General features: G+C 44.5%; 1 protein-coding gene across 1 annotated transcript in view; it reads left to right on the top strand.

Moving 5' to 3' along the window:
- The window catches only part of ABCA4 (ATP binding cassette subfamily A member 4), a 144453-nt gene that overhangs the window by 112455 nt on the left and 19968 nt on the right, over nucleotides 1-12030 (top strand). Inside the window, exons 33-38 of the mRNA XM_061411147.1 lie at nucleotides 1249-1354; nucleotides 1484-1558; nucleotides 1808-1977; nucleotides 3891-4068; nucleotides 10497-10612; nucleotides 11835-11982. Of these exons, the coding sequence (XP_061267131.1) occupies nucleotides 1249-1354; nucleotides 1484-1558; nucleotides 1808-1977; nucleotides 3891-4068; nucleotides 10497-10612; nucleotides 11835-11982 (793 nt within the window). The remainder of the gene's footprint in view (nucleotides 1-1248; nucleotides 1355-1483; nucleotides 1559-1807; nucleotides 1978-3890; nucleotides 4069-10496; nucleotides 10613-11834; nucleotides 11983-12030) is intronic.

The following is a 12030-nucleotide window of genomic DNA, read 5'->3' on the forward strand; positions in this document are numbered from 1 at the left end:
GTAAGACATGTCTTAAGGGACGTGTGGCTACAGACACCCTATGCCCAGAACATGCTCAGCAGTGAATCTCCTTGGAGGACATAAATGAGAGGGGATACTTCCTGAAGAGGAGTTCCAGAGCACTCTCCCTCCAGGGAGGTTCTAAAACCTCCAAGCAAATAACAGTTTATAACGAGAGCACGAGTTCCCTACGCCCTGGCATTCCTTGGCCCATTCCATTTAAGGCTCCGGGAGTCTGGCCCAGCCCCTGACTCACCCTGTCCCTGGGTATCTAGGAGGTTCATGAGGTTCCTGAGGTTTGAGAATCCTCCAGAGACAGTCTATGAGTGAGCTGGCCTCCCTAGGGTCCCTCAGGAACAGGGCCTCTAGAATGAATGTGGAGCTGATGTTGACTTGATTTCCTGGGCAGGATCCAGGCCATGAAAGTAAAATTCAGCTTTCAGAATCATTCCCTAAAAGGTAGTGAGGGGCCTCAATTGAAGCAGAAAGGTAGGGAGGTGGGGAGGACAAGTTGAGTCTCTGAGAAATAAAGTTCTCCTCCTCTGCCTCCCCTACTCAATATGTTTTGTTTGTTGAGAAGTTTGGCTTTTATGCTGCCATTGAAGAGTTTTAAGCCAGAGAGTGACACGCCCAGGCCAGTGTTAGGGCACCAGTGTTGAGGGGGTGTTAGACAGGGAGAGACCCGAGGCTAGGATCACAGTTGAAGACCAGATAGGAGTCAACGCAGGGAGTGGTGAGGGATTCCCTGCGGCAGGGATGGGTGAGAGGCACCAAGAGAGGATGGCAGACTGGGCGGGTGAGTCCAGCACACTAGAAGTACCTGCAAAGTATAGAAGCGGCACAGGGGGAAAGTCAGGGAAGACCTCAAAGAGAAGATAACACAGGACAGATGAGTTGGAAAGGCACCCAGAGAAACTAGCAGCCCTGCAAAGGCAAAGAGACCATGCTGAGCTTGTGGCATGACTGGATAGCTGGAATGGGCCACTGGAGGTCGGGCGTAAGGAGGGTGAAGTTGGAGAGCTTGGCAGGCACCAAGCTCAGAAGGAGTCAGGACTGCATCCTGGAGATAAGGAAGAAGCTGTGAAAAGTTGGTTTGTAAAGTGAAGCCATGTTTCCCACTAGTGCAGACTATTCCTGCAAAAATGCACCTTTTCCTACAGAAACTGAGAGCTATGGCAGCCATGAGGTACACACACATGGTCACATGGTTCATGACATAGAACTGAGGACTTCTTGTTCCCTTGTCAGGTATGGAGGAATTTCTGTCGGAGGAAAGCTCCCAGCTCCCCCCTTCACTGGAGAAGCACTTGTTGGATTTTTAAGTGACCTTGGCCAGTTAATGAATGTGAGCGGGGTATGTAAACAGACTGGAGATTTGGTGGGACTTTCAACTGGCCACTTATAGAAATGATCATGAGTGCTAAGAAGAGGTGGTGAGGGGGAGTGGGAAAAACCCTCTTGTTTGTTTTTTATGGCTTTCTAGGGCCCTATGACCAGAGAGGCTGCTAAAGAAATGCCTGCTTTCCTTAAACAACTAGAAACTGAAGACAATATTAAGGTATTGGCCCTGCCTGATCTGCCCTAGAGCTAAAAACTCACATGAGCTGGTGGCTGTTTTATTTTCCCAGCTTAATTAAATTCCACCCCCACTCCTGTTGGAATCAGGCATGAAATGTCTCCCAGCTGCCAAAACCTTCCTCCTGCTCCCATTCTTTTTCCTGCAGCTCATTTTTTCTTTAAATAGCTGCTGTTCATGCAGTGTGTCCTGTGGAGTAGAGCCTAACGAAGCCACCTTCCTGTCCTCTAGGTGTGGTTTAACAACAAAGGTTGGCATGCTCTGGTCAGCTTCCTCAACGTGGCCCACAACGCCATCTTACGGGCTAGCCTGCACAAGGACAAGAACCCCGAGGAGTATGGCATCACCGTCATAAGCCAGCCCTTGAACCTGACCAAGGAGCAGCTCTCTGAGATCACAGTGTAAGCCACCGTGCCCCCCGCCTCACAGAGTTCTTGTCACCTTCTCCACTCTGAACACCGCAAGAGGATTCTCACTAGCAGGCGCTGCCAGACTAGATGGCAAGCTTGTTTAATCGGGTGCACAGAAACATAAGATTCCTTGTGCCAAACTGCTTGGCCATTCTTTCTCCTTACTTACTTGGAAAGTAAGCATATGTTTGGTTCCATTCCCTTTTTGCTTTTGGTAACCCATTGCTCCTGGAACTTACACAAAGCGTCTCCTTTCCATTATCCAAAATGGCTGCCAGTGACTGGAAAGTTCAGTAAATCTTTCATTGCCCCAGCAGTGATTATCTTAGATTCCGGTAATTTCCCCCAGACGGTCAGGCTTTGGAACTGTCAACATATCCTTACCTTCCTAAAGCATAGGCTCAGCTTCAAGCAGTAAAAACATTGCTCTTTTGCAATTTGTAGCATGTTTGCCTTATCAAAGGTCTATATTTGGTTAGAGTGCTTTTGTTAGTACAGACTCCTTCTGGAAGGCAGTAAGGGGGCCCTGTATACTCCAAGTGCACTGACCATGCCCAAGGTCATGGCTAAACTTGGATCTGAAGCCGTAGGGACCTTCCTTGGGACGCCCACTGAGGCCCTAGACTGAGGAAAAGTAGTCTATGTCCATTCCCACTTAACCTAAGTTTCTGTACTTTCTGCCAAGCCTTTTGAATATGAAATATGAGATAGGAGCCTTGTGATTATAAGAATAGTATATAAAATAGTATATGTTCATTAAATAACGTTTATAGAAGAGAGTTTTAAGAACTAAGTTTCTATAACCCAACAATTTAGGGTATTTCCTATAACCATTTTTTGGCGTTTCCTTCTGATCATTTGTTCTAACCTTACTATATGTGTGGATCAAGCTGTCTGTCATTTTAACAGGGGCACCGGCCAGCACACATAGTGCTTTTGTGGGAATTAGTGAAGGGTGCTTCGGGTGGTGCTAGTGGTAAAGAACCCACCTGCAATACAGGAGATGTAGAGAGACATGGGTTCAATCCCTGGGTCAGGAAGATCCCCTGGAGGACAGCGTGGCAACCTACTCCAGTATTCTTGCCTGGAGAATTCCATGGACAGAGGAGCCTGGCGGGCTACAGTTCACAGGGCCACAAAGGGTTAGACATGACTGAAGCGACATAGTATGAACACATGTTCCTTTGTCAAGGTGGGCAATGGCCCACACTAGAGTTCATGGCTCGTATGTGAAGGCTGGGTTAGATTTCAGCCCATACTTGCTCCGTAAGGCAGATGCTTTCTATCTGATCCAGGAAAGAGTGAATATTGCCAAGTGCCTGCATAACCATCCTGTTCCCTTCTCACTTAAACTTACATTATAATGTAACATTTCTCTGTGTTCTGATGTGTTTCTTAAATGCATGATTTAATAACTTATTGCCTTTAAAAATGTATTTCTTTTCACAAACCATGTATTTGTCTACATTAAAAATTCAAGAGTATCTATAGACAAATTATTAGAACTAATAAAAGCATTATAGTGCATGATATTTTTGAGGTAAAAATCCATTCCTATACACAATCAACAAATAATTAGAAAACATAATACAAAGAAAATGTGTCTAGACTTTCATATTAACAGGGAACTGCATATGATATTACATACATGGTTATATATTACATAACCTTAACGTTCAACATCACCTAGAACAGGAAACACACAAATCTCCACTTCACCTTGATCTTGACCCAGTTTGATTTAGACAGTCCCGTGGGACGACAAGCTTCAGGTTAAGAAAGGGGATTCTGGAGGCTGTTCCCTGGGTGGGGTGAGGACTTTCCAGAGCCTGATCTTGTCCTTCTGCTTCTACGCCTCCTCCTTCACCTGCCTCTCTCTCCCCATGTCTCCCGTCCTTCTGCAGACTGACCACTTCGGTGGACGCTGTAGTGGCCATCTGCGTGATTTTTGCCATGTCCTTCGTCCCTGCCAGCTTTGTCCTTTATTTGATCCAGGAGAGGGTGAACAAGGCCAAGCACCTCCAGTTTGTCAGCGGAGTGAGCCCCACCACCTACTGGCTGACCAACTTCCTCTGGGACATCGTAAGTATCAGGTCACGGCACCGCTCTCGCCACCCTGGGCCCAAGGGTGTTTGTGTCTATTCTGACTGAAGGAACACAGCAGGGGGGGGCTCTTATGTGGCCAGGGCTGCCAGAGGGTGCCATGCCCAGTGCCCAAGCTGGGGAAAGATGCAGGGTGCAGCTCAGCAACTGAGGTGGGGGGTGCTCTGCATGTTCTGACCCACCAAAAAATCACTGCTCGGCAGGCCTGAGGCTGGCCTTCCTGGGAATAATCTGAAGCTGAAGAGGTAATAAAAAGAGGTCCTTCACCCTACATGCTCCTCTTAAATCTCACCACACCCTCAAAGTGGGTGAAATGGAACCTCCCCTGTGGTCGAGTCACCATAAACATAGGATATCCAGTTAAATTTAAATTTCAGATAAAACAATGAATAATTTTTAATATAGTTTATCCTAGTTCAGTTCAGTCGCTCAGTCCTGTCTGACTCTTTGCGACCCCATGAATCTCAGCACACCAGGCCTCCCTGTCCATCACCAACTCCCGGAGTTCACCCAAACCCATGTCCATCAAGTCGGTGATGCCATCCAGCCATCTCATCCTCTGTCGTCCCCTTCTCCTCCTGCCCCCAGTCCCTCCCAGCATCAGGGTCTTTTCCAATGAGTCACCTCTTCGCATGAGGTGACCAAAGTATTGGAGTTTAAGCTTTAGCATCAGTCCTTCCAATGAACACCCACGACTGATCTCCTTCAGAATGGACTGGTTGGATTTCTTTCCAGTCCAAGGGACTCTCAAGAGTCTTCTCCAACACCACAGTTCAAAAGCATCAATTCTTCGGCACTCAGCTTTCTTCACAGTCCAACTCTCACATCCATACATGACCACTGGAACAACCATAGCCTTGACTAGACGGACCTTTGTTGGCAAAGTAATGTCTCTGCTTTTGAATATGCTATCTAGGTTGGTCATAACTTTCCTTCCAAGGAGTAAGCATCTTTTAATTTCACGGCTGCAGTCACCATCTGCAGTGATTTTGGAGCCCAAAACATAAAGTCTGACACTGTTTCCCCATCTATTTCCCATGAAGTGATGGGACCAGATGCCATGATCTTAGTTTTCTGAATTGAGCTTTAAGCCAACTTTTTCACTCTCCTCTTTCACTTTCATCAAGAGGCTTTTTAGTTCCTCTTCACTTTCTGCCATAAGGGTGGTGTCATTTTCATATCTGAGGTTATTAATATTTCTCCTGGAAATCTTGATTCCAGCTTGTGTTTCTTCCAGCCCAGCATTTCTCATGATGTACTCTGCATATAAGTTAAATAAGCAGGGTGATAATATACAGCCTTGATGTACTCCTTTTCCTATTTGGAACCAGTCTGTTGTTCCATGTCCAGTTCTAACTGTTGCTTCCTGACCTGCATATAGGTTTCTCAAGAGGCAGGTCAGGTGGTCTGATATTCCCATCTCTTTCAGAATTTTCCACAGTTTATTGTGATCCACACAGTCAAAGGCTTTGGCATAGTTAATAAGGCAGAAATAGATGTTTTTCTGGAACTCTTGCTTTTTCAACCATCCAGCGGATGTAGGCAATTTGATCTCTGGTTCCTCTGCCTTTTCTAAAACCAGCTTGAACATCTGGAAGTTCAGGGTTCACGTATTGCTGAAACCTGGCTTGGAGAATTTTGAGCATTACTTTACTAGCATGTGAGATGAGTGAAATTGTGCAGTAGTTTGAGCATTCTTTGGCATTGCCTTTCTTTGGGATTGGAATGAAAACTGACCTTTTCCAGTCCTGTGGCCACTGCTGAGTTTTCCAAATTTGCTGGCATATTGAGTGCAGCACTTTCACAGCTTCATCTTTCAGGATTTGAAATAGCTCAACTGGAATTCCATCACCTCCACTAGCTTTGCTCGTAGTGATGCTTTCTAAGGCCCACTTGACTTCACATTCCAGGATGTCTGGCTCTAGGTGAGTGATCACACCATTGTGATTATCTGGGTCGTAAGATCTTTTTTGTACAGTTCTTCTGTGTATTCTTGCCACCTGTTCTTAATATCTTCTGCTTCTGTTAGGTCCATACCATTTCTGTCCTTTATAGAGCCCATCTTTGCATGAAATATTCCCTTGGTATCTCTAATTTTCTTGAGGAGATCTCTAGTCTTTCCCATTCTGTTGTTTTCCTCTATTTCCTTGCACTGATCACTGAAGAAGGCTTTCTTATCTCTTTTTTCTATTCTTTGGAACTCTGCATTCAGATGCTTATATCTTTCCTTTTCTGCTTTGCTTTTTGCTTCTCTTCTTTTCACAGCTATTTGTAGGAGTTTACCCTAACTCCCCCTCAAATATTGCATTCTTACCCAAAAACATTTATCGGTTTCTGACCCAAAATTCAAGTTTAATTGCGTGTTCAACATTTTTATTTGCTAAATCTGGAAACCCTATCCAGGGGCCTTATTTGGATTTCCCAACCAGATCTTCATTATATTAGATGAGCTACCACGTCAGAGAACATGAAGAAAAAGCTATGTATCAAATCAGAAGCAGACTACTACCTCAGAATCAGAATTGGTGGGGGAAGAAAGGGGTCAGGATGGGCTGCTGTACTACAGGCCACAGAGTCCAAATGACTTGACAGCAGAGGTCTGCTTATAATGTGGGAGTTGTTTGACACCAATTCCAGTCTATTCCAGGCATCTTGGGACCAAGATACTTTGTTTTATCTCAACATTCTAAGACTAACATGAAGATGTTAGTCTTCCACTTCATGTGAAGATAGAATATGTCATGATGGAGACCAACACAACCTTTTCCACTATGATTTTTAATAATGGTGACAGATTTAGGGTTTATGGAGACATGTTCTCTTCTCTCTTACTCAACTTACTAAGTAGCCATCATTTAACAGTATAAAACCAGAAATCACCGGTACCAACTAATCTTTTCTCTAGCTTCTGTCTACCTGAGGAAGCACTTATGAACACATGGGGAAGAGGTCAGAGACAATAAGCCTCCCTTTGAACAAGAACATCACTTGTAGTCACTCATGTTGCCCTGTGCTTAAACATGAGTGAAGCTAGGCTCTCCTGCACTGAAAAGCTATTAAAGTGCTGGGTTTGCATCCTATTTTTTTTTTAAAGACAAGGAATAGAATTTAGAGTTGAGGCTGACCCACGCACGTGCCTGGCTATAGACAGAGATCTCTGAGCCTAAGGACAAATTTGTGGACAGAAAGACAAAGCGAGTGTCTAAATGGGAGATGATTCTAGCAAAGTAGACACTTGGCAGTCTAATGAAGAGCTTGGAAATGGTGACTATGATGCCAGCAGGCTTCCTGATGCCCTAGAATTTTAAGAATGGCCTGGAATCAATTCAAGGAGCTATATTGTTGGGACTAACCACCCTCGTTGGCCAATGGTAAAAAGATAACATTGGCCTGGAGGTCATTGTTGAATAAATGAACAAACACATTGTTTATATCATTTGCTCAGCACATATGTGATGTTGTAAGTTCTTATTTTTAACATATCATCTGTTTTTCTTTTCTTTTAAAGTTTGAAATAACCACAAACTTTTAAAAACATTGAAAATACAGTTTGAAACTTTTTTCTGAGCCATTTGAGAGTAACTTCTTCATAAGATACACACGCACACACACACACACTGCATTTTGTTGCCCTGTCTCTTCAGTCTCCGTCAGCCTGGGTTGGATCCTCCCTCTTTCCTTGACACTCATGACTTGACACTTTTGAAGATCGTAGACCAGTTGTTTTGCACAATGTCCATTAGTTGGGGTTTGCCTAATGTCTCCTCATGATGGATTCAGGTCATAGCAGCAGTTTCATGAAAGCATGCTCTAGCCTGCTCACCACACCCTATCAGGTAGCTTCTAATTTCAGTTTGTCCTATTACTGGTGATCACTTTTGTCACTCGATTAAGATGGTGTCTGCTGAGCTTGTTCACTGTAAAGTTACTCTTTTTCCCTTATAATTCATCAGGATTTGGAGAGAGGTACTTTGAAGCTAGGGCTTCCCTGGTGGCTCAGTGGTAAAGATCCACCTGCCAATGCAGGAGACATGGGTTCAATCTCTGGGTCAGGAAGATCCCTTAGAAAAGGAAATGGCAACCCACTCCAGTATTCTTGCCTAGGAAATCCTATGGACAGAGAAGCCTAGCAGGCTACAGTCCATGGTCTCACAAAGAGTTGGACACCACTGAGTGCGCACACACTCACACACACAAACACACAAACAAACACAGAAGAGTCTTATGGGCTAAAGTCCGTGGGATCGCAAAAGAGTTGGACGTGACTGAGTGACTAAACAACAACAACAGACATTTAAAAATTATTTCTACATCTCCCTTGTCTTTCCAGGGTTTGAGACCTAAGTTACCATTAAATGAAAGAATTAAGTAAGTTCTAATTTGATATCAATTTTCCAGGTTACTAAATATTTTTCAATGAAAAATATTGGGGTATCAATGATATTTTTAGATGGCCTCCACAATAAGATGAGAGGAGTTATTTAGAAACTTAAAACTTCCACTAAAGAAAACACAATTTTTATTTTTTTTTGTTTTCTTTTTTTTTCTAATTTTATTTTATTTTTAAACTTTACATAATTGTATTAGTTTTGCCAAATATCAAAATAAAACACAATTTTTAAAGTTTTCTAGCCTCATGGAGTCCTATTGAAACACAGTAAGTTCCCCAACAACAAAGTAATCTTTTAAATTTCATCCAACACAAAAGTAAAACTGTAACAATACTCAAGAGATTGCTTTACCTCAAAGGAAAAAAGATCTGTAGGGCAGCTGAGAGGTCACTTTCTTCAAGTCTGTTTCTGGAACGTGGACGTCAGCCATGCACAGACATTTAAAAATGTCCTTCCCCAGGACATGACTCAGTGACTGAACAACAACTTTGAAGTTATGTAAATATCCTGGTTTTTTAAATCAAACTTTCCATTTATTTGTATGTTTATTTATGCTTTTATGGAGTCACGGTTCCTGTGTTAATCCAGATTACAATCTGATACCATTCTTACTGATTTTGGTGCTCAGATTATCCCGTTTGGCCAGTGGGAACTCCTCCACCCCAGCTCCCATGCCCTTTGGACTTGTGTCCACATGTTCCTTGAATTCATCCAAGTTCTCTGCCCAGTCCTACCCTGGAGTCAGTCATCTCCCCAAGGAGTTCTGGGTCCTTCCAGTGGAAGATGTCCTTCAAAACCAAGACCTTGGTGGTGAATATATTCACTGCCCCTGGGGTATCAGTGGTCCCAGGCCTTCACGGTGGAGACAGCTAGGTGAGATGCGCACGTATCTACATAGACATGCACACATTACATCTGTACTTCATCTATATGCTGAACTAAACTGAACAATTGTTGTTATTGCTATTTAGTCACTAAGTTGTGTCCAACTCTTTTGCAACCCTACGGACTGTAGCCTGCCAGAGTCCTCTGTTCATGGGATTTCCCTGGAAAGAATATTGGAGTAGGATGCCATTTCCTTCTCCACTGGATCTTCCCAATCCAGGAACTGAACCTGCCTCCGCCATTGGCAGGAGGACTCTTTACCACTGAGGGACCTGGGGATCCAACAAAACTGAACAAAACATTTACTAAAAAAACACCACCAGTTCCAATCCAGCACTACAGGTTCACTCTGGTTTCTGTCTTTCCATATTTGTAACTCCCTTCTCCAAAAGTGAACAACTGGTTGCTGCTGCCCCTGACTCATTTACCTGCCTGAGCTACACACCTGTATGTAGCAAGTTCCCCATCTCTGCCTTTGTCCTCCCCGCTGTGTGGGCACCCTCCTCTCTCTCCTCCAGCCACCTGCCTTCTTGCGCAGGCCATCTCCGTTCTGCTCTGGCTCTGATATCGCACACCAGATCAGCCCCTATAAGGACACCATCCTGACCCCGCCTGGGGCTCCAGCACCCCGTACCAAGTCACTTCCATGGATATCCTTCTTAGGTTCTCATTCTGCTTGGGACCATTTTGACTCCTCCCCTACCCTCACCATGGCTGCCCACCTTTCCCTGTCCAGTCTGATAGACTAAATTCTGTTAAGAAGAGAGGGGAGGAAGTGATGTGAGGCCAAGGATTATACTATAAATTTTTCTGAATTCTGGAGACATGCTTAGAAAGTAGAATCAACAGGACTTTGAGACTGATTAGAAAGAGGAGAAATCAGGTGGAATTTTATAATTCATTGTTTCAAAAGATACAACTGAAGATTCCTGTGCAGGGAGGTGGGGGTGAAGTAGGGTAGGAGGACGAAGGACACCTTTACATACGTTTGCTAGCCAAGAACTGCTTATACAAATAGAGTCAGAATCCCAAACTGTAAGTACTGGAGGAGCCTGGCCCAGCCCATGTCTTACTGAATGAGAAACAGAGGTGCAGAGATTAAGGACCTTGCTCCCCTCTTCTCTCTTCAAGATGAATTACACTGTAAGTGCTGCACTGGTGGTGGGCATCTTCATCGGGTTTCAGAAGAAAGCCTACACTTCTTCAGAGAACCTTCCAGCCCTTGTTGCGCTGCTCATGCTGTATGGGTGAGTTGTGTGGGCCCTTAGCTAATGAGAAGGGAAGTCAGGGGAGGAGCTTGCTCTTCTGACAGAAAACCTGGGTTTCCAGTGTCAAGATCAGCTTCTAGTTCCTGGCAGGGTCTGTGGCTGCTGATCAGGAATCTGGCTGGCTTCTGTTTCTGACTCCATGCATGGAGGTGTTCCTGCAGCCCAGTGCACTCAGGAACAATGGAGACACCCATATGGTTTGAATCTTAATCCTCCTCCACTCAAACTATGGCCTGACCAAAGTCTGAGAATCCATCACTGCCCAGTTCCTCACTCAGCTCTGACTCTCATTCATCTGTGGTCAATCTGTCCATCTCAGTGTCTCCTGTACCAGCCAAAAGTTATTTGTACATAGAAGACTACAGCTGAAAAGTCATTCCTGGGTCAGGACCAGAAAATAACACAAGGATTAAATCCAATAGAATTACAGAGCATACAACTTTATATCCAAGCCCACCACTTACTATACATATAACTGCTGCTGCTGCTGCTGCTGCTGCTAAGTTGCTTCAGTCGTGTCCAACTCTGTGCGACCCCACAGACAGCAGCCCACCAGGCTCCCCCGTCCCTGGGATTCTCCAGGCAAGAACACTGGAGTGGGTTGCCATTGCCTTCTCCAGTGTATGAAAGGAAAAGTGAAAGTGAAGTCATACATATAACTGTAGACAAGTAATTCACCCCACTGGGGCCTGAGTTTCCCCATCTGCAAAATGGAGATCAGGATACCTGGCCCTTCCTACAGGAGCCAGCAGTGTCTTGCCAGAGCAATGGCCTCTATTCATCTCTCTTAGAGAATTCAGGATCAAGTGTGAATATGACATATCAGCTCCAGTGAACTATGAATATTAGCCTGTTGGAATCTCAGCCCAGCTTTGCTGATCCAGACTAGAATGGAAAGTGTTGCAGGGTAGAGAATGCTCCTATATATTGTGTAAGGCTTTATAATTTACAAGGCACATTCACAGCTACTATCTCATTGCTCCTCACAAAAACTCCACGAGGTGGTCAGGAAAGGCATTATTGTCTCCATTCAAAGATGAAGAGCAAAGACCAAGGAAGGGAGTATCTCTTTGGTTCCCCTGGACTCTTCATCAGTTCAAACATACCACCCCGTGTGAAAGGGGGATGAATTATATCTAGGGGCACAGCAGGTGGGGTGGAAATTGGAACTCCATCAACTGACTTGTGTCATTTCACACAGGTGGGCAGTCATTCCCATGATGTATCCGGCATCCTTTCTGTTCGATATCCCCAGCACTGCCTATGTGGCCTTATCTTGTGCTAATCTGTTCATTGGCATCAACAGCAGTGCCATCACTTTCGTCCTGGAATTATTTGAGAATAACCGGGTAAGCGTGCCTTTCTTGGCTGCTTCTTTTGATTATTTGGACACTAGA

The sequence above is a fragment of the Bos javanicus genome, chromosome 3 (assembly GCF_032452875.1).
Source record: "Bos javanicus breed banteng chromosome 3, ARS-OSU_banteng_1.0, whole genome shotgun sequence".
Lineage (NCBI taxonomy): Eukaryota > Metazoa > Chordata > Mammalia > Artiodactyla > Bovidae > Bos > Bos javanicus.